Source organism: Oryctolagus cuniculus, chromosome 20 (assembly GCF_051225735.1).
Source record: "Oryctolagus cuniculus isolate XC-2025 breed Fujian yellow rabbit chromosome 20, ASM5122573v1, whole genome shotgun sequence".
Classification (NCBI taxonomy): domain Eukaryota; kingdom Metazoa; phylum Chordata; class Mammalia; order Lagomorpha; family Leporidae; genus Oryctolagus; species Oryctolagus cuniculus.
In genome coordinates, this window is record NC_142886.1 from 14,016,955 (window position 1) to 14,036,434 (window position 19,480).

At 37.0% G+C, this 19,480-nt stretch overlaps 1 protein-coding gene across 5 annotated transcripts in view; it reads right to left on the reverse strand.

Annotated features, from left to right (window-relative positions):
• Positions 1-19,480, reverse strand: part of MNAT1 (MNAT1 component of CDK activating kinase) — a 235,352-nt gene that overhangs the window by 70,114 nt on the left and 145,758 nt on the right. For all 5 annotated transcript variants that reach the window (XM_089322594.1, XM_089322593.1, XM_002719546.6 and 2 more), the window contains one exon: positions 10,837-10,958. In XM_089322594.1, coding sequence (XP_089178720.1) covers positions 10,837-10,958 — 122 coding nt within the window. The remainder of the gene's footprint in view (positions 1-10,836; positions 10,959-19,480) is intronic.

The window sequence follows — 19,480 nt, forward strand, 5'->3', positions numbered from 1 at the left end:
AACATACTCAAAATTAAAGAATAAAAGACTTAGTTATTCATGATATAAATGTCTTCTTTTAATTTTATTTAAGATACATAAATTTCATATATACAGATTTAGGAACATAGTGATAGTTCCCACCCCACCCTTCCTGCTCCCAGACGCTCCCCTATTCTGCTTCCCCTTCCTTCTCCTATTTCCACTCTTAATTTTTGCAAAGATACATTTTCAGTTTACTTTGTACTCATCAGATTAACCATACACTAAGTAAAGAGTTCAACAAATAGTATGAAGAAAAAAACACTGTTCCTCAACTGTTAAGACAAGGGCTATAAACAATCTTCGAATCTCAAAATATCCATTTCATTTCAATACATTACGTTGTAGGTATTTTATTAGTTACCACAGATCAGGGAAAACATATGGTGTCTGCCATTCTTGGGACTGGCTTATTTCATTAAGTATAATGGTTTCTAGTTGCATCAATTTTGTTGCAAAAGATGGGATTTTTTTTTTAAGTGATGAGTAGTATTCCATAGTGTATATATACCAAAATTTCTTTATCCAGTCATCAGTTGATGGACATCTGGGTTGATTCTTAGCTATTGTGAATTCAGCTGCAGTGAATATGGGGGTACAAAAATCTTTCATCTGCTGATTTCACCTTTTGTTTGGGTAAAATCCCAGGAGAAGGATTGCTAGGTCATATGGTAGATCTATGTTCAGCTTTCTGAGCTATTTCCATACTATATTCCACAACAGCTATACTAGTTTACATTCCCACCAACAGTAGATTAGGGAGGGTACCTTTTCCTCCACATCCTCCCCAGCATTTACTATTTGTTGATTTCTGTATGAGAACCATTCTAACTAGGGTGAGGTGAAAACTCATTGTGGTTTTGATTTGCATTTCTCTGATGGCTAGGGATCCTGAGCATTTTTTCATGTGTCCATCAACCTTATAAATTTTCTCTTCTGAAAAATGTTCAAGTCTTTTGTCCATTTCTCTTTTTTTATTTATGTATTTAATTGAGAGGTAGAGTTACAGAGAGAGGGAGAGACAGAGAAAAAGGTCTTCCATTTGCTGGTTCACTCCCCAAATGGTTCCATCAGCTGGAGCTGTGCAGATCTGAAGCCAGGAGCTTCTTCCAGGTCTTCCAGGTGGGAACAAGGGGCCCAAACACATGGGCCAACTTCTACTGCTTTTTCAGGCCACAGAGAGAGCTGGATCAGAAGAGGAGCAGCCAGGACACAAACTGCCGCCTATATGGGATACTAGCAACTCAGACAGAGGCTTAGCAAACTAGCCACAGCACTGCCCCACCCATTCCTTAACTAGATTGTTGTTGTTGAGTTTCTTGAGCTCTTTATAGATTCTGCATATTAATCCTTTATCAGTTGCATAGTTTGCAAATGTTTTCTCCCATTCTGTCAGCCTCTTCACTTTGTTGAATGTTTCTCTTGCAGTGTAGAGGCTTCTCAGCTTGATGGAATCCCATTTGTCAATTTTGGCTTTGATTCACTGTGCTTCTGGAGTCTTTTCCAAGAAGTCTGCCTATGCCAATGTCTTAAAGAGTTTCCCCAATGTTCTCTAGTAATTTCATGGTATCACGTTCTAGATTCAGGTCCTTGATCCATTTTAAGTGGATTTTTGTGTAAAGTGTAAGGTAGGGGTCTTGCTTCACAGTTCTGCATGTGGAGATCCAGTTTTTTCCAGAACCATCTGTTGAAGACTGTCCTTGTTCCAGGAACTGATGCTAGCTCCTCTGTCAAAGATAAGTTCATTGTAAATGCATGGACTGATTGCTGTTCCACTGGTCTGTTTTTGTGCCAGTACCAGGCTGTTTTGATTATAACTACCCTGTAGCATGTCTTGAGACCAGTATTGTGATGCCTCTGGCTTTGTTTTGTCATATAAGATTGCTTCAGCTATTCAGAGTCTCTTATGTTTCCATATGAATTTTAGCATCCTTTTGTCTAGATCTGAGAAGAGTGCTGTTGGTATTTTGATTCAAAGTGCACTGAATCTGTAAACTGCTTTTGGTAGTATGGACATTTTGATGATATTAATTTTTCCAACCCAAGAACATAGAAGATTTTTCCATTTTGTGTATGTGTGTTGCCTTCAATTTCTTTCTTTAGTGTTTTGTAATTTTCATGCTAGAGATCTTTACTTGCTTGGTTAAATGTATTACAAGGTATTTAATTTTTTTGTAGCTATTGTGAATGGGATTGATTGTAGAAGTTCTTTCTCAGCCATGTTTATGTATACACTGTTTGTGTATACAAAGGCTTGATTTTTGTGTGTTAATTTTATATCCTGCCACTTTACCAAATTTTTCTCCAATAGTCTCTTAGTGAAATCTTTTGATTCGTCTAAACATAGAATCATGTCATCTGCAAATAGGGATGATTTGAGTTCTTCCTTTCCAATTTGTATCCCTTTGATCTATTTTTCTTGCCTAACTGCTCTGGCTCAAACTTCCAGGATTATGCTGAATAGCAATGGTGAAAGTGGGCATCTTTGTCTGGTTTTGGATCTTAGTGGGAATGCTTCCAGCTTTCCCCCATTCAATACGATGCTAGCTGTTGGTCTGTAATAAACTGCCTTGACTGTGTTGAAGAATGTGGCTTTTACACCCAATTTTCTTAAGGCTTTCTTCATGAAAGGAGGAAAAGGATTTTATCGATTTCTTTCTCTGCATCTACTGAAATAATCACATTGTTTTTGTTCTTCAGTTTGTTAATGTGCTATATCACATTTATTGTTTGTGAATGTTGAACCATCCCTGTATACCAGGGATGAATCCCGCTTGGTCCCGGTGAATGATCTTTCTGATGTGTTGTGGATTCAGTTAGCTAGCATTCTTGTTGAGGATTTTTACATCTATGTTCATCAGGGAAATTGGTCTATAGTTCTCCCTCTATTGTATCTTTTTCTGGTTTAGGAATTAGAGTGATGCTCGCTTATGATCACAGGAGGAGTTTGGGAGGATTCCCTTCCTTTCAATTGTTTTGAATAGCTTGAGAAGAAATGGAATTAGTTCTTTCAATGTCTGGTAGAATTCAGCAGTGAAGCCACTTGGTCCTGGGCTATTCTTTGTTGGAAGAGTCTTTATTACTGATTCGATTTCCACCTCAGTTATCGGTCTGTTTAGGTTTTCTATGTTTTATGGCTCATGTTTCATTTTGGTAGGTTGTATATGTCCAGGAATCTATCCATTTCTTCTAGATTTTCTCATTTGATGACATATAGCTCTTTGTAGTAATTTCTGATGATTCTTTTTATTTCTGTGGTACCCACTGTTATATTTCCTTTTTAGGCAGTATGCCTTCTCCTCTTCCATCATCTTGGAATCTCCCAGAAAAGAATGAAGTTCTTCCATATGATTTTTAAAATACTTATTCTACATGATAAGGAAAAGATATCACAAATTTGATACTTAATGATGAAATACTTCAGAGATTCTCAGAAAAATCAGAAAGAAGCAACTGTAGTAATCAGAATTATAGAACACTAGGCCAAGAACTTCTAGCCAAATGTAGTAAAATAATGAAATTGAAGTCTAAAATACAGTATTTTTAAAAATAATGTTATCCAGGTGAGTTATTCCCAGATAAAACCTCAGATATAGGCAAGCACCGTGGCTCACTAGGCTAATCCTCCGCCTGCAGCGCAGGTACTCTGGGTTCTAGTCCTTGTTGGGGAGCTGGTTAGATCTCAGTCGCTCCTCTTCCAGTCCAGCTCTCTGCTGTGGCCCAGGAAGGCAGTGGAGGATGGCCCAAGGACTTGGGCCCTGCACCCGCATGGGAGACCAGGAGGAAGTACCTGGCTCCTGGCTTCAGATTGGTGTAGCACGCCGGCCATAGTGGCCGTTTGGGAGGTGAACCAATGGAAGGAAGACCTTTCTCTCTGTCTCTCTCTCTCACTGTCTAACACTACCTGTCAAAAAAAAAAAAAAAAAAAAAAAAAAACACCTCAGATATTCATCTACTAGAGCTATTAAAACTATTAGAGTTCAGGAAAACTGCTACATACCAAATATATATTGAATCGCTTTCATATAGGTCAGTAATTACTAGAAGAAAATATAATGAAAACAATTTATTGCCACAATATCAGACATGTGTAACAAAAATTTTCATTAAAATGTGTCAGATATATGAAAATTAAATACTTGTCAAACATCCATTCTTTTCTAATCAATTTGTAAGTTTAAAGCAATTCCAAATAAAATCCCCAAAGGAATGGCGGTGTTTGGTTATTATCTAGGGGGTAGCAATGATGGCTATGTCTTAATGGTTTGGTACCTTTTAGTTTGGTTTATTTGTCTCTCAATATTTTATAACGAAAATTTTCAAGTGTATAGAAAACTTGAAAGTGAAGAGTGGTTTGTTGCTTTTGCCAACAAATTTGTGAAAGTAAATACATAAAAACACTAAGAAAATTTTGAAAAAGATAAGAAACAATGGAAAACTACCCTAACTGTAGTTGGCAGAATTCTGACATCCCACCATTGTACATGCTACATAATTCCAGTTCTTGAGTGTGAATAGAATAATGAGTTTATAATTTGTGTCCTATCATTATATTATATATCTAAAGGTGTTTTGCAGATAGGATTAATCTCTCAAATAAGTGGACTGTGAGTAAATAATAAAAAAGAGAAGTTATCTGGGTAGGAGGACTGTCTTAATCAATAAGGAGCACTTACAAAGGAGGAGCTTTTCCTCCTGCTGGTCTGGAAGAAGGAAGTCACCAAGAGTTTTACATCTAGAAGGAAATTAAATCTGCCAACAACATGAACGACCTTGAAAGAAGAGCCAGAACCTCGTTCAGATGGGCCCACAGTACCCGGAGAGGCCTACCTGGACACAGCCATGTGTAAACAACGTTAGAGGGTACAGAGTTAGACACTCCCTGCTTAGACTTCTGATCCACAGAAACTGATCGTAACTGAGATACCAAATGCATGCTGTTTTAAGCTACTTAAGATTGTGGTACTTTGATATACAGCAATAGGAAATGAATACACCAGTTAATATTAAAACATACCATGAATTTAAATTAATAGTAATGTGATACTGTGAAAACACTGAAATATAAATTGAGGGAAAACAAAGGACAGTAGAGAAAAACTCTGAGTTTAGTTAAGACTTCATATTTGGTAAAGTAGCAACACATAAATGAAGATTAAATAAATTATAATTACTATGTTAAAAAACAGTACAGATTATCTTATCCTACTTATAATAAATTCCAGGTGGATTAAAGATTAAATGAAAACAATTGAAGCTACAGAAAAATAAGGATATAAATACATATAAAGTTTTGCACTGGTTTAGGACTTTCTAAGTAGAACAACCTCACCGATATATTTCACTGCTCAGAGATTTTAAACTACTTTATATCATAAACAATATCAGTAGAACAAAAAACTAAAAGCAAATTTTAAAATTTTCAAGGGTTAATTCATAGTCACAGCATGGCTGGCTCATACAAATAAAGGAAAATAATACTTACTATCCAAATAGAAGAGGGGACAGAGGAAGTAAACAATCCATAGAGAGAAAAGAAAAAAGGAAAGAAATGATTGGGAGGATGCTGTCCCAAAAATGAAAAAGAGATGGGCATTTGATGCAGTAAGAATCTGGAAGTAAACCTGTGGACAGAAGATCTCTGTTTATCTGTCTCTCTGCCTTTCATATAAATAAAATTTAATTACTTTTAAAAAGAACTAGAAATAAAACATCATGTACAATATCACAAAATGTGTGAAGCCATCATTAAATTCTTAGCAACTACTAAGTCTAAGAAAGGCAGGATGCAGAGGGTCAGATCATGAAGATGATGACAAAAAAATGAAAATAGTAACAGACTTGATCAGACTGATATATGAGAAAATAGTATCTAGCTCGACATTACAGCCATCCTACTTTAAAGCTTCATGACTGATAGTACAGAGCTTGCATTTAGTTATGTCAACAGAAGACAAAAATGAACATGTGTATTTTGCTACAACACTCTATCACAAAGAAATACACACAGGTTCCAGGTGAAATCATTAAATTATTATTCTGACTGAAATTTCATTTTACAGATTTAGCAAATAATTTCATTTAAATTCATATATTAGAAACAAAGAATAATGTATGTTAAAGAAATATATTTTATCTTTAAAATTTCACAGAGTGAAAATAATCACATAAAACGGATACAGCCATTCTCACTTTTCAACTTAACCTATATTACACTTATTTACAGAGAAAATACAAGGTTGTCAAACACAAATTACATTGTGTTTTGTAAAGCTTTAACTTTTACAATATACCAAGCTACTTCAATGCTTTACCATATAATATTTTCAAGGCTACTTTTAAACATTGGCTTAAACCTTATATATGCTACATAAAAGGCTTTATAAGTTTTGAATGTTTTGAATATTATTCAAGTATTTGAACAAAATGGAAATTTGTTAAAATGTGAGATGAATTCATAAAAAGAATCCAAGAAAAAATTGTGTAAAATCATTATAAATGTTTAAAATCTTTTTTCAATGCCTTGTTTATAACTCAACTGCCAACTGATTTTTAGAAACTTTAGGGGTATGTTAAGAAGTTATATTACCTATATCTGCTGAAATACATAAAGGAAAACAAAAATAGCAATGAAGTGCTTACAGCACTTTGCCTACAAATCTTTTCTTTATTTCTCTAATAGAGTTGCAAATGAAGAACTCATATTAGATAATCTGTATTAATTATAGTAATATTTAATTAATAATTTGACATTGATAAAGTTGAGTCATAAATGTTCATCATTTGTATTAGTTAAGAAATAACCCTTCTTTGGGTAAAATGTAGTGAAGTATTAACTGGAAAGCCAGCTGACCACTAAAAGGACAGTCTCACAATGCCAAACAATGAGATCTTCCTAAACTACTAATGCCATAGCCTGAGGTCAATTATCAGTAAGACTCCCAAACACTTGCTCTCATTACCAGTGAATTAAATAAGCATGTTAACATATTGCCTTGAATAAACTTCAATAGTACTCCCAGTGCAATCTGAACTATAATTACATATTTATAATACCTGATGAATAAGAAATGTTCACATACTCTTCATCTACTTCTCAAGGTTACCTAACTTTAAAAGATCACAGTAACTGCCACTTAAAAATTTCACAGCAGTATAGATTGATTTTTTTCCTTTATCAAGGTTTTATTCAAGAACAATAACATAGGGGCTGCTATTGTGGTATGGTGGTTAAGCATCTGCCTGTAGTGCTCATATAAAATATGGGTGTCGGTTTGTGCCCCTCTTACGATCTAGCTCTCTGCTATGACCTAGGAAAGCAGTGGAAGATGGCCCAAGTCCTTGGGCCCTGCACTGACGTGGGAGGCCCGGAAGATTAGATCAGCTCAGATTCAGCCATTGTGGGTATCTGGGAAGTGAACCAGTGGATGAAAGACCTTTGTCTCTCCCTCCCTCTGTCTATAACTCTGCCTCTCAAGTAAATAAATAAAATAAAAAAGAAGAAAAAGAACATTGTTCTTTGGAATCACAATCTCTAATGATGGCATCTGAGAGACAGGCTGACAGGACAGCTTTGAGTAATTTTGGGGGCACACCCTTGGGGTTGGGTTCTCCGGAGAGATTTGAGTATTTCAGTTCAAGTTCAGTCCAGGTTCTCTCTATTGCTTCCTGGCTGTTGCTGTATCCCTGCTGTAACTACCCTCCACCAGATGCCAGACTATGAGGCCACCTGATCCTATAACCTTGACTCTGAGATGAAATAAATCCTTTCTTTCTCAAAGTAACTTCTCTTCGTTACTTTAAAGTTATAAAAAGTGAACTAATTCAATCTGTACTGTACAAATGTTGAATAAACAGAAGCAGAGAGTACAACACTGGTTATCAAAGGTCAGGGAATGGGAGAAAAGGGGAATGTTGGTAAAATTGTACAAACTTGTTGTTAAGAGATTAAAACAAGCTCTGCGGACCTAATGTAGAGCATAATGATAACAGTCAAAGTATAGTAGTATACTTAAAAATTTTTTAAAGTAGGTCTTAAGTATCAGCATTCTCACCCCAAAATTAAACAAAAAAGTAGAAAGTTACTATGTGAGGTAATGGATATGCTAATTATCTTGATTGTGGTACTCTTCCTATAATATGTATCACATTGTACATCTTGAACATGTACAACTATTATTTCTTAATTATACTTCAATAAGGATGAAAAAAACTATATACCTATATCTACTATGAACTGATACAAAAATCCTCAGAAAAATACCAGCAAACTGAATTTAGCAGCATATTAAAAGAATGGTACACTGTGACCATGTGGAATGCAAGGATGGTTCAATAAACACACAAAAATAAATCAGTGTAATATATAACCACATTAAAAGAATAAAGGGAGGCAATATGATCATCTTGATTAAGAAAGGATACGGGGGTGGAGGGGCTGGTGCTGTGGCGTAGTGGGTAAAGCCATGGCCTGCAGTGCTGGCATCCCTTATGGGTGCCAGTTCGAGTCCTGGCTGCTCCACTTCCAATCCAGCTCTCTGCTACGGCCTGGGAAAGCAGTAGAAGATAGCCCAAGTCCTTGGGCCCCGTACGTGTGTGGGAGACCTGGAGGAAACACCTGGCTCCTGGCTTCAGATCAGCACAGCCAATTGGGGAGTGAACCAGCAGATGGAAGACCTCTCTCTCTCTCTCTCTCTCTCTCTTTCTCTCACTTTCTCTCTCTTTCTCTCTCTCTCTGGCTCTCTGGCTCTCCTCTCTCTGTGTAACTCTGACTTTCAAATAAATAAATAAATCCTTAAAAATAAACAAACAAAAAAAAGAAAGTGTACATGGGGCTGGTGCTGTAGCATAATAGGTAAAGCTGCCATCTGCAGTGCTGGCATCCCATATGGGTGACATTTCGAATCCTGGCTGCTCCACTTCCAATTTAGTTCTCTGCTATGGGCTGGGAAAGCAGCAGAAGATGGCTCAAGTCCTTGGGCCCCTGCACCTGCGTGGGAGACCCAGAAGAAGCTCCTGGCTCCTGGCTTCAGATCAGTGCAGCTCCAGCCATTGTGGCCAGTTGGGGAGTGAGCCAGTGGATGGATGGAAGACCTCTCTCTCTCTGTCTCCTTCTTTCTCTGCGTAACTCTTTCAAATAAATAAATAAATCTAAAAAAAAAAAAAAAGGGTTCCTGACAAAATTCATCACATTTTCATGATAAAAACATTCAACAAACTAGGAATAGAAACTACCTCAATACAATAAAGGCTATATTTTATAAATTCTTAATAAGCAACATACTCAATGAAGAATACAGAAAGATTTTCCTGCTAAAATTAGGAATAAAGTATGGCTGCCCACTTCTAGTCAACATAATATTGAAAATACTAGCTAGAGCAATTAGGCAAGAAAAAGAAATTAAAGGAATCCATATTGGAAGGGAAAAAGCAAGATTACCTGTTTCCACAAGACAACATAATATATGTAGAAAACCCTAAGGATGCTACAAAGCAAATGTTAGAACTGTTAAATTCAGTAATGTAGCAGTATACAAAGTGAATATACAAAAATCAAAAAATTAAGAAAACAGCTTCATTTAAATAGCATCAAAAATAATAAATTACTTAGAAGTTAACCAAACAGGTGAAAAACTTATACAATGAAAACCCAAAAAAATTTCTGAAAGAAATTTAAAAAAAAAACAAACAGAAAGACATCCCATATTCACGGATTGAAAGACTCAGTAAAAGACAACAGAAAAAATTCTGAAGAGGTTTCAGAAGTACCTATAAAGCTAGAGTAATCAAAATTGTATGACTTGCACAGAGACAGACATTTAAGCCATCCAGACCAACACAACAGAATTCAGATATAAACTATGATATATAAGGTCAATGATTTCCAACAATTCCAGAACAATTCAATAGTGAAAAGTCAGTCATCAAAAAACGATGCATGGAAAACTGATATCCACAAGCAAAAAAATGAAGTTGGACCCTCAACTAGCATCATATACAAAAATTAACTCAAAATGAATCCAAACCCCGGTTAAAACTTAAAACTAAGGCAGACAGCAAAATAGGAGAAAATGTGTGCAAATCATGATCCTAATCTATTCCATTAGGACTACTATAACAAAATAATGTCTCTTACAAAGAACTTGAATTTTTTTCTCACAACACTGAAGGTGAGGAAGTTCAAAATCAAGGTACTGCCAGATTCAGTGTCTGCTGCGGGCCCATTTTCTCATTCCTGGTGCCTCTGCCTGTGTCCTCACATAGTGGGAGGGGCAAACAAGCTGTCTGATCACCCTTTACTGGTACTGAACCCATTCATGAGTCACAAAGACATTTCCAAAATAGATACACTTAATGTGACTGTTGAGCCACTGGACCTACTGCACATCAGAACATTTCATAAAATGTATTTTGTAACTCATGTATCATGAATGTAGTTTCACTGTTGATAGCACACATCTAACCTTTTTCATGGCAAGGAGTCCAACTGGTACTTTTACTGCCTTATTACTGTCTAAATTAAGCCTCAATGTTGGAAAACATATACGTGACGACCTTAAAAAGAACAGACACTTCAATATTTCCAGGGACAGCCTTAACAAAGAACAAAGGCAACACAGTCTCAATCTCAAGAGACCTAACAAATCCACAAAAAAATTAATGTACCAAATAAAACTTCATATTAAGCATGTTTCTTTTTTTGCAAAAGACTGAAATTTCTATAAACTCAATTTCTAAACATATTAATGTGTGACTTAAGAAAAAGTAACAACAAAGCCCTGAACTCTCAATGGAAACTTCTCTTTTGACACTTACCCAAGTCTTCCCAGCATCTCAAGCTCAGGAACCTGTGGTCCACAAGTCTCTATCTGCAGGGGTTGGTATTCATAGAGAGCTTCTTCAAGCTTGTGAACAGGTGCCAATGAAATATGCTGACCCTGTTAGAAAAATGAAGGAAATTCCTTTTAATATTACTTTCATACTATTTGCTATTTGTAGTCATTGTAAAGATGAACTAAATTTCTCATATTAAAAATACACTTTAGGGTCTGTTATTCCATAGATACAATACGTTTCATTACTGAAGCCTATATTATATAATTAATAGTCTCTGACATATGACTTCAACAAGGAAAACCTAATTCATCAGTAAATTCAAATTAAGCCTAAAACAGTACAGCTGTTAAATGTCAAGAGTAGAACTCAGCAAATATATAAGCCCACCCTCACCTCTAAGTTTTTTTAATAAACATTTTTAATAACCAGTGTTTTCTTAAAAGTCCTAATTTAGGAAGAAAACTAATGAAATTATTCTCTGCAACCTAAATGTATATTCTTAAGTCTATAGAAGGGAATCAAGATCACTAACCAAAAGTGTATTTATTTCTCATCATACACACCCACATATAAACACTCAAAATAATAAAATTTTACACCACACTGAATAAAAATATTCAGCTATTTTTGCTGAGAAGAATGAACTACTGGTTAACTAAAATAAAAGGGCCATATTCGAGTATAAGTACACAAAATAATTGCTAGTCAGCCACACAGCACTATTATACTGCTGCAATTTACATATTTACCATACACCTGGGCACAAATTCTAATTTATATGAATCTCCCTACTTCTTATTTGAGGCTACTAAAAAAGCCAGTGGGGAAGTATAATTAAAAGCTAAGTTGCTTTTTATGCAAATTGTTTTTGAAATCCACACAATTTTATCACAATATTCATTTTCCATAAACTTTTAGAAGACCCCATGTATAGCCCATGTTTTTTCATTTTAACCCAAGTTTTATGATTTTTCTTCATATAGCTCTCACCAATTTCTTCTTAACTTTTAAAAATAATCTGCAGTTATTAATTGTACAACTTTGTAGTTAATAATTTTTGTTGTTATCTTCTGTAGTTTCCTTTTCTCCTTAATTATTAATTTAGATACATAACACATGTTAGATTATAAAACATAAAAATTGGCCAAATGGGTGTATTTTATATTTTCAATCATTACAAGAGACAATATAGAGTGGGTGTCTGGCACAGGGCTAAGACTCCATTGGGGACGCCTGCATTTCATACTGGAATACTTGGCTTTGAGTCCCAGCTCCACCTCCAGTTCCAGGTTCCTGCTAAGGCCACCCTGGGAGGCAGCAGGTGGCAGCTCAAGTCCTGGGTCTCGGGTCTCTGTCATCCACCTAGGAGACCTGGATTGTTCCCAATCTGGTTCAGCCTGGCCCAGCCTCAGCCACTGCCAGTTTCCGGGGAGTGAAATAGTAGATAAACATCTCTTCCTGTCTCTGTCTCGCTGTATTTCAAATAAATGAAAACATACAATTTTAAAAAATAATAAAAATAGGGGCCAGCATTGTGGCACAGCAGGGTAAAGCTGCTGCCTGGGATTGTAGTATCCCATGTTGGCACCAGTTCAAGTTCCAGCTGCCTCACTTCCAAATCAGCTCCCTGCTAATTGCCTGGGAAAGTAGAGGACGGCCTAAGCGTTTGGGCCCTGTTATCCACGTGGGAGACCGGATGTAGCTCCTGGCTCTTTTCTTCTGCCTGGCCCAGACCCAGCCTTGCAACCACCTGGAGAGTGAACCAGCAGATAGAAGATATCTGTGTGTGTGTGTGTGTGTGTGTGTGTGTGTGTGTCTGAGAGAGAGAGAGATTGATTCACTCCTCTCTCTCTAACTCTACATTTCAAATACATAAAAAATAAACCTCGTTTTTTTTTTAAAAAAAAAAGGACACAGGAGTCACAGGTGGAGGCTTAACCTGCTCTGCCGCAACACCAGCCCCAGTAAATAAATCTTTTAAAAAAAAGAAACTACCAGGGACCTCGTTAAACAACACAATAAAGAGAATGTAAAAAAAACAAAATCCTATAGTAAGATAATTGCCCTGGTGTCTTCAATAAGTCAGGAGAGACAGGAACAATAAAGTTGGAATAGAATGGTATCTTTTCTAGATTACAAGAGAATTAAGATATTCAGCAAATACAGTTAAGAGTTATGGGGAATGGGCAGTTAGCATGGAGATTAAGATACCTGCATCTCATATGGAAATGTTTACATTAAACTTCTGGCTCCATAAGGGCGCCAGTTCAAGAACCAGCTGCTTTACTTCCCATCCAGCTCTCTGCTATGGCCTGGGACAGCAGTAGAAGATGGCCCAAGTCCTTGGGCCCCTGTACCCACATGGGAGACCTGGAAGAAGCTCCTGCCTCCTGGCTCAGCTCAGCTCTAGCCATTGCAGCCAACCGGGGAGTGAACCAATGGATGGAAGGCCTCTCTCTCTGCCTCTCCTCCTCTCTGTATAACTCTGACTTTCAAATAAATAAATAAATCTTAAAAAAATAAATTTGAGGGAACTGGCACCGTGGCTCACTTGGCTAATCCTCTGCCTGCGGCGCCGGCATCCCATGCAAACGCCAAGTTCTAGTCCTGGCTGCTCCTCGTCCAGTCCAGCTCTCTGCTGTGGCCTGGGAAGGCAGTGGAGGATGGCCCAGGTGCTCCGGCCCTGCACCCGCATGGGAGACCAGGAGAAGCACCTGGCTCCTGGCTTCGGATCGGCCAGCGCACCGGCCGTAGTGGCCATTTTGGGGGGTGAACCAACGGAAGGAAGACCTTTCTCTCTGTCTCTCTCTCTCACTGTCTAACTCTACCTGTCAAATAAGTAATATATATATATACATATACATATATATATTTGAAAAGTAACTGAGGTGAACAGAAAAAATAACATTAATATTAAAACTGAATGAATTGGTAGCAATCTTATATAGTTCAAAATGGGAATACCAAAGAGAACTGATTAAAAGAAAGAGGAAAATTAAGAAAGGATGAGGTTGGAGAATGAAGACAAAAAATGCTAAGGGGCCAGCGCTGTGGTGTAGTGGGTAAAACCGCCACCTGCAGTGCCAGCATCCCACGTGGGCACCGGTTCGAGTCCCAGCTACTCCACTTCCAATCTAGCTCTCTGCTATGGCCTGGGAAAGTAGCAGAAGATGACCCAAGTCCTTGGGCCCCTGCACCTGCGTGGGAGACCCAGAAGAATCTCCTGGCTCCTGGCTTTGGATCAGCGCAGCTCTGACCACTGCGGCCAGTTGGGGAAGGAATCAGCAGATGGAAGACCTCTCTCTCTCTATGGCTCTCCTTCTCTCTCTGTGTAACTCTGACTTTCAAGTAAATAAATAAATCTTAATATATATATATATATACATGTATATATATAAAATACATACTGAAAGTAAATATTTGAAAAAATTACATATTTTATAAGCAACTTCCATCCAGAATATATATAAAGAACTTTCACATAGAATAAAGAGACGACCCAACTAAAAATGGGTAAAAAAAATTGTAGACATTTTGTCAAGGAAGATATGCAAATGACTAGTGACCACACGAAAGGATACTCAAATCATTAACCTTCAGAAAAATGCAAAAGAAAAGCACAGCGATCTATGCAGCTACAATCAAAATGATAGAAAATAAAAGTTGTTGGTGAGGCTGTGTAGAAATTGGAACACTCATATCACAGACAAGAGTGTATAAATGATGCAGCTACTCTGGAAATTGGTGTGTTAGTTTTTGTTAAAGTTATAAATAACTTTATGACTTAGCATTTCCACTCAGAGGTTTCCACCAGAGAAATGAGAGCTTATAATCACCCAAAGACTTGCGTGAACATTCACAGCAGTGTTACTCAGCATAGTCAAATAGTGGAAACCATCTAGATGCCCATCACATGGTGAATGCTAAACAAAATGTTGTATGTCAAATATTGTCATACAATGTGAGTATGAATTAACAATCACACACCATGATGAATAGGGTACTAGTCAACAATAAGAAGGAATTAAATTTGGATACATTCTGCAACATGGATGAACTTCAAAAACATCATGCTGATTAAAAACCAGATGCAAAGCGTCACATACCACATGATTTCATTTATAAGAAACACCTAGAAAGGACAAAATTAAAAAGACAGAAAGTAGACTGATCCTGACTGCCATGGGCTAGCAGTGTGAATGTATAATGACTCCACATCAGCATAAGATATCTTTCTGGACTGATGAAAAATCCTAAAATTGTATTATGGAAACAAGAGGGAAATTCTGTAAATTTACTAAAATTCACTGGAGTGTACATGTGACACATCAGTTAAGAAGGCATTTGAAATGCCCCACTTTGTACACTGTACTGTGTAGGTTCAATTCTTAGCTCCATTTTGCATCCAGCTTCCTGCTAACTTTCACTGGAAGACAGCAGGTGAGAGCTCAAGTACTTAGGTCCCTGCCACTCATGTGGAAGACTCCTGGTTTCAGCCTGACTCGGTCCCAACTGTTATAGGCATTTTGGGAGTAAACCAACAGATGGAAGACCTCTCTCTCTTTCTGTCTGACTTTCAAATAAAATAGGGTCAGTTTGAGTAACAGCTACTCAACTTCCAATCCAGCTTCTTGCAATTGTATCCTGGGAGACAGCAGATGATAGTCCAATTACTTGGATCCCTGCCACCAATGTGGAAGACCCAGATGGAGTTCTGGGTTCCTGGTTTTGGCCTGGCCTAGCCTTGGCTGCTGCCAGCATTTTGAGGAGTAAGGCAGCAGAAAGAAACACAGGTAGATAGGTAGGTAGGCAGGTAGGTAGGTCTCTGTCTTCCAAGCAGATGAAAATAAACAAACATTAAATTATATTAAAAATAAACAAAAGCCCTTACTAAAAAACACATAAAAAATGAGTAATTTTATAGTAAGTAAATAATACCTCAATAAAGCTGTTAAACACACACAAAAATTTATGATCGTCATCCAAATCAATAAGATGTTGCTGACTGAAAAACCCAGGAAGAAATACATGTTCAGTAAAGGCAGCTAGAAATTAAACTGAAGAGAAATTTTTCCATCATCAGCCTCAAAATAATGGGCAAAGTCATAAAACTAAAAGTAAGAGGGGGAGTGGAATGTGTAAACAATGAGGTCTTAGCACTGTCTCAAAAAATACCTACATTAAATAATTCAAGCAAATTTTATTGACATTCAAAAATACGTAACACAAAACTGAGACCCTTTCCAGTTTTGTTACTGTTTCTATGTAAATCAAAAATAAATGAGGTTTTGGAAGTAAAAATGCAGCAAGAGCCATAGAAAATCATGCAAACTTGGGTAACAACCAGTCTCAAATGTACACTCAATAGTGTAATTAATGTTTTTACTGCCCTCAGATATAACAAAACTGAGCCTCTACGACACAGCTTAGACTCCTAGATTATATTTCAATCATTTGCTAGTCAAAAACATAAGCATATGTGGAAAGTTTCTACAATTCAACTAGTTTCCACATAGAAAATCATAGAAATATTTGAAAAACAATGGAAAGATTGACAAAAGCATTTATACATGAACAATATGTTTTAAAAAATTTTTGAGAGGCAGAGAGATAGAGAAAAAGCCCACATTCCCTGTTGGTTCATTTCCCAAATATCCTCAATTCCCCATGCACCCTCCACCCCCGAGCCCCCACTCCCCTGGCCCCAGCAACAGAGCAGGGAATTCAAACCAGATCTAGGGTGGCAGGAAGCGGACCACTGTGCCATCACTGCCGCCCCCCAGGGTCTACATTAGCAAGAAGCTGGGTTTAGAAGCCAGAGGCAGAAATCGAACTCAGGCACTCTGATGTGAGACATAGAATACTAACTCCTATTCCAAACACCCACCCCTAGGCTACATAGTTTAACTTTTCCTAGAAAGCTTAAAGGCTAATACAAAAAACAGTTTACAATTTACTGAGACTTATCAGTTAGATAACCTACATACTACAAATGTTATGCTCCTGAAATAAAGGAAGAGCAAAGACCACCTCTGTGCTAACTCTAAACACAGGCTATGTCAAAATACATACACAAACACACACACAGGAAACCATATTACTGAGAAAATTACATTATATTTTACCTAATAAAATAACAGCAATGAAAAATAGTCATTTAGTATCATTAGTGTATATGTTGTTGAAATACAAAGTAGAATACATTTCCATTACGATCAGTATATACTTTTCTGCTATGGATCACAGAAGAAACTAATTCATAAAGTAGTAATAATTTAGGCTGATAGGTTAAATAATGCTGGAAATGGTTTAACACAATTTTAAATTCACAACTCAATCTTTCTAACTTACCTAATGATTCATCACCAGGGTAGCCTCATCCTCAACACATGAACCTTGTGAGCTTGTCAAACTGCTTTTGTGTAATTATCTGTTTAGCATCTGTCTCCCCCACAAGGCTCTATGTTCACATAGAGCCTCACGCTTTACAGCACAAGGTCTTCCACCAAAGAGCTGCTCCACGTTTTGCTTTATCAGTGAATAACATAACAGCACATGTAAGCAGTCACCTGATGTAGTAGAACCAATGCTGCAGCACCAGTGAATGATCAGGTTTCCAGATTCAATCAACCTAAGAAAGCCCTTATTAAGTATAAACAATTGGAATTTTGTTAATTGCTTGTACTATTAGGAGTATGCAAGGAGTAAATCTCCATCTTCTCTAGACTTCAATATTTCTTTTCTTTCAATTAGTCATTAAAACCAGCGGCTGCTTTTCATTCCTAGGCTGAGAATGTACTTTCTAACCATGGAAGTACTCATTTTAATGAAATTCCAGGTAATAAAAAAACATGCTTACGCCGTGGCATTCATCAAGCTTTTAAACAGCAAGTATTATTGAGCACCTACTATATGCCAAGAGCTGAAAAGAACAGCAGTGAACAGAAAAAAAGAGAAGCCCCACCCTCAGGGAGCTTACATTCTGCCCAATCATATTACAATGAGACTGTGCCTTCTACTTAATTTCTTAGGGTCACTGACTACCAAAATGTAAGGAAGAAACAGAGAAAAGAAAAAAGAAAAATAATGTAGTAGTGGTAGTATTTTCTAAAAACTAGGTCACCTCACAATGTTAAATTTACGAAATTCCATAAAATGTATGTCATATTGCTAAATGCCATCAGACACCAATATAGTTCACATTTACAGTATTAAATTACTAAAATTCTAGAGACTATTTCCAGAGGAATATCTACAGGAAGCCTTTTAGAGAAATCAGATAGGGATGTTCAGAAATACTCTTTGGATTTTGGTAACTTCCTAATAATTAAATACGTGTGTTTGAATGTGTTTTATATATATATATATACTATATATATATACATACATATGTATAATGTATCTATTTGTACATATATTTTAATTGTGCTGATGTGTTGGGTGCTCACACATAATTTTTAATGGGATAAAGATCTTAATGAATGCCATAGTCCATAAGCTGCTTATTCTAAGTAACATTTCTTTAATAATTCGGTTATTTTAAATTTATTTTAGGAACAAGCAGAGCAATTTTTACACAATGCTGTTCCGGTCACTCCAGGGTGATGTCAACTTGTCATCACTGAACAGCTGCATGGTAATCACTTCCTGGTAGCACATAATTTCACAGTAAGTACACTTCATCTCCCCCCCCAGTGGCTTTCTCTACTTTCTTTCAAAATTTACAGTAAGCAGTAAAAGGACAAATGAGGAACAAGACCGTACATGTTAAGAGAAAACAATGTACTCATGCTGGCACTGCCACTAAACTAGAAAGAACTGAGGTAAAATATTTCATTTCTCTAAGCTCCATTTTCATTATCTGCAAGGAGGGCAGGGGAGAGGGGGAAGCGAGTGGGGAGACCGGACCAGCAGGTCTAACCTGCTACGAGTTCATGACCACCAAGTGGAAATAAAGCACTGCCTCACAATGTATCACAAAAACACATAGGATTTTCTTCAAATTTTATGTAGAATAGTTTCCTTCTATAAATACTAGAGAAATAGCTATGGGGAGGGAAAAGCATATAAGCACTAATTCCTGAATTCCCAGCTCTTTACCAGACTCATTAGACTACGTTCTCCTTCTGGATGTGTGTTCTGGAATAAGAAGAATGTAACTTTTGAAAAATTGCTAAAAAAAAAAAATCATCACAGTGATTACTTACTCCTATTAATCAGCCTTTATGAGCACTTGTTGTCTTTTGAAATGTAGTGCCTAACAGATTACCAATCTTTCCCCAAATCCGTCTTCATTAAAAAAAAAGGGGGGGGGGCTTTTCCAACATATGAAAGAGGTTTCATCCTACATGTACTGGGAAGTGCAACATACTTTTTTAGCTCCTAGGCAATGTTTAGTTCCATTCAAATATATAAACTATGCTCCAAAACATCAAAGGAGAATTTCCCTATCTAGTTGGGGCTTAAGCTTCTTGTTCATCATTAGAAATCAAACAGCCCTAAAGAGCTAAACCCTCACTCAGCCAAGCCAAGTGCCCAAAAATGTTTCCAGCAAATGGGGCCTGGAAACTACATCCAGTTCTGTTCAGTCCAGTGGAATGACACTAAAGATTTGTTAATCAAA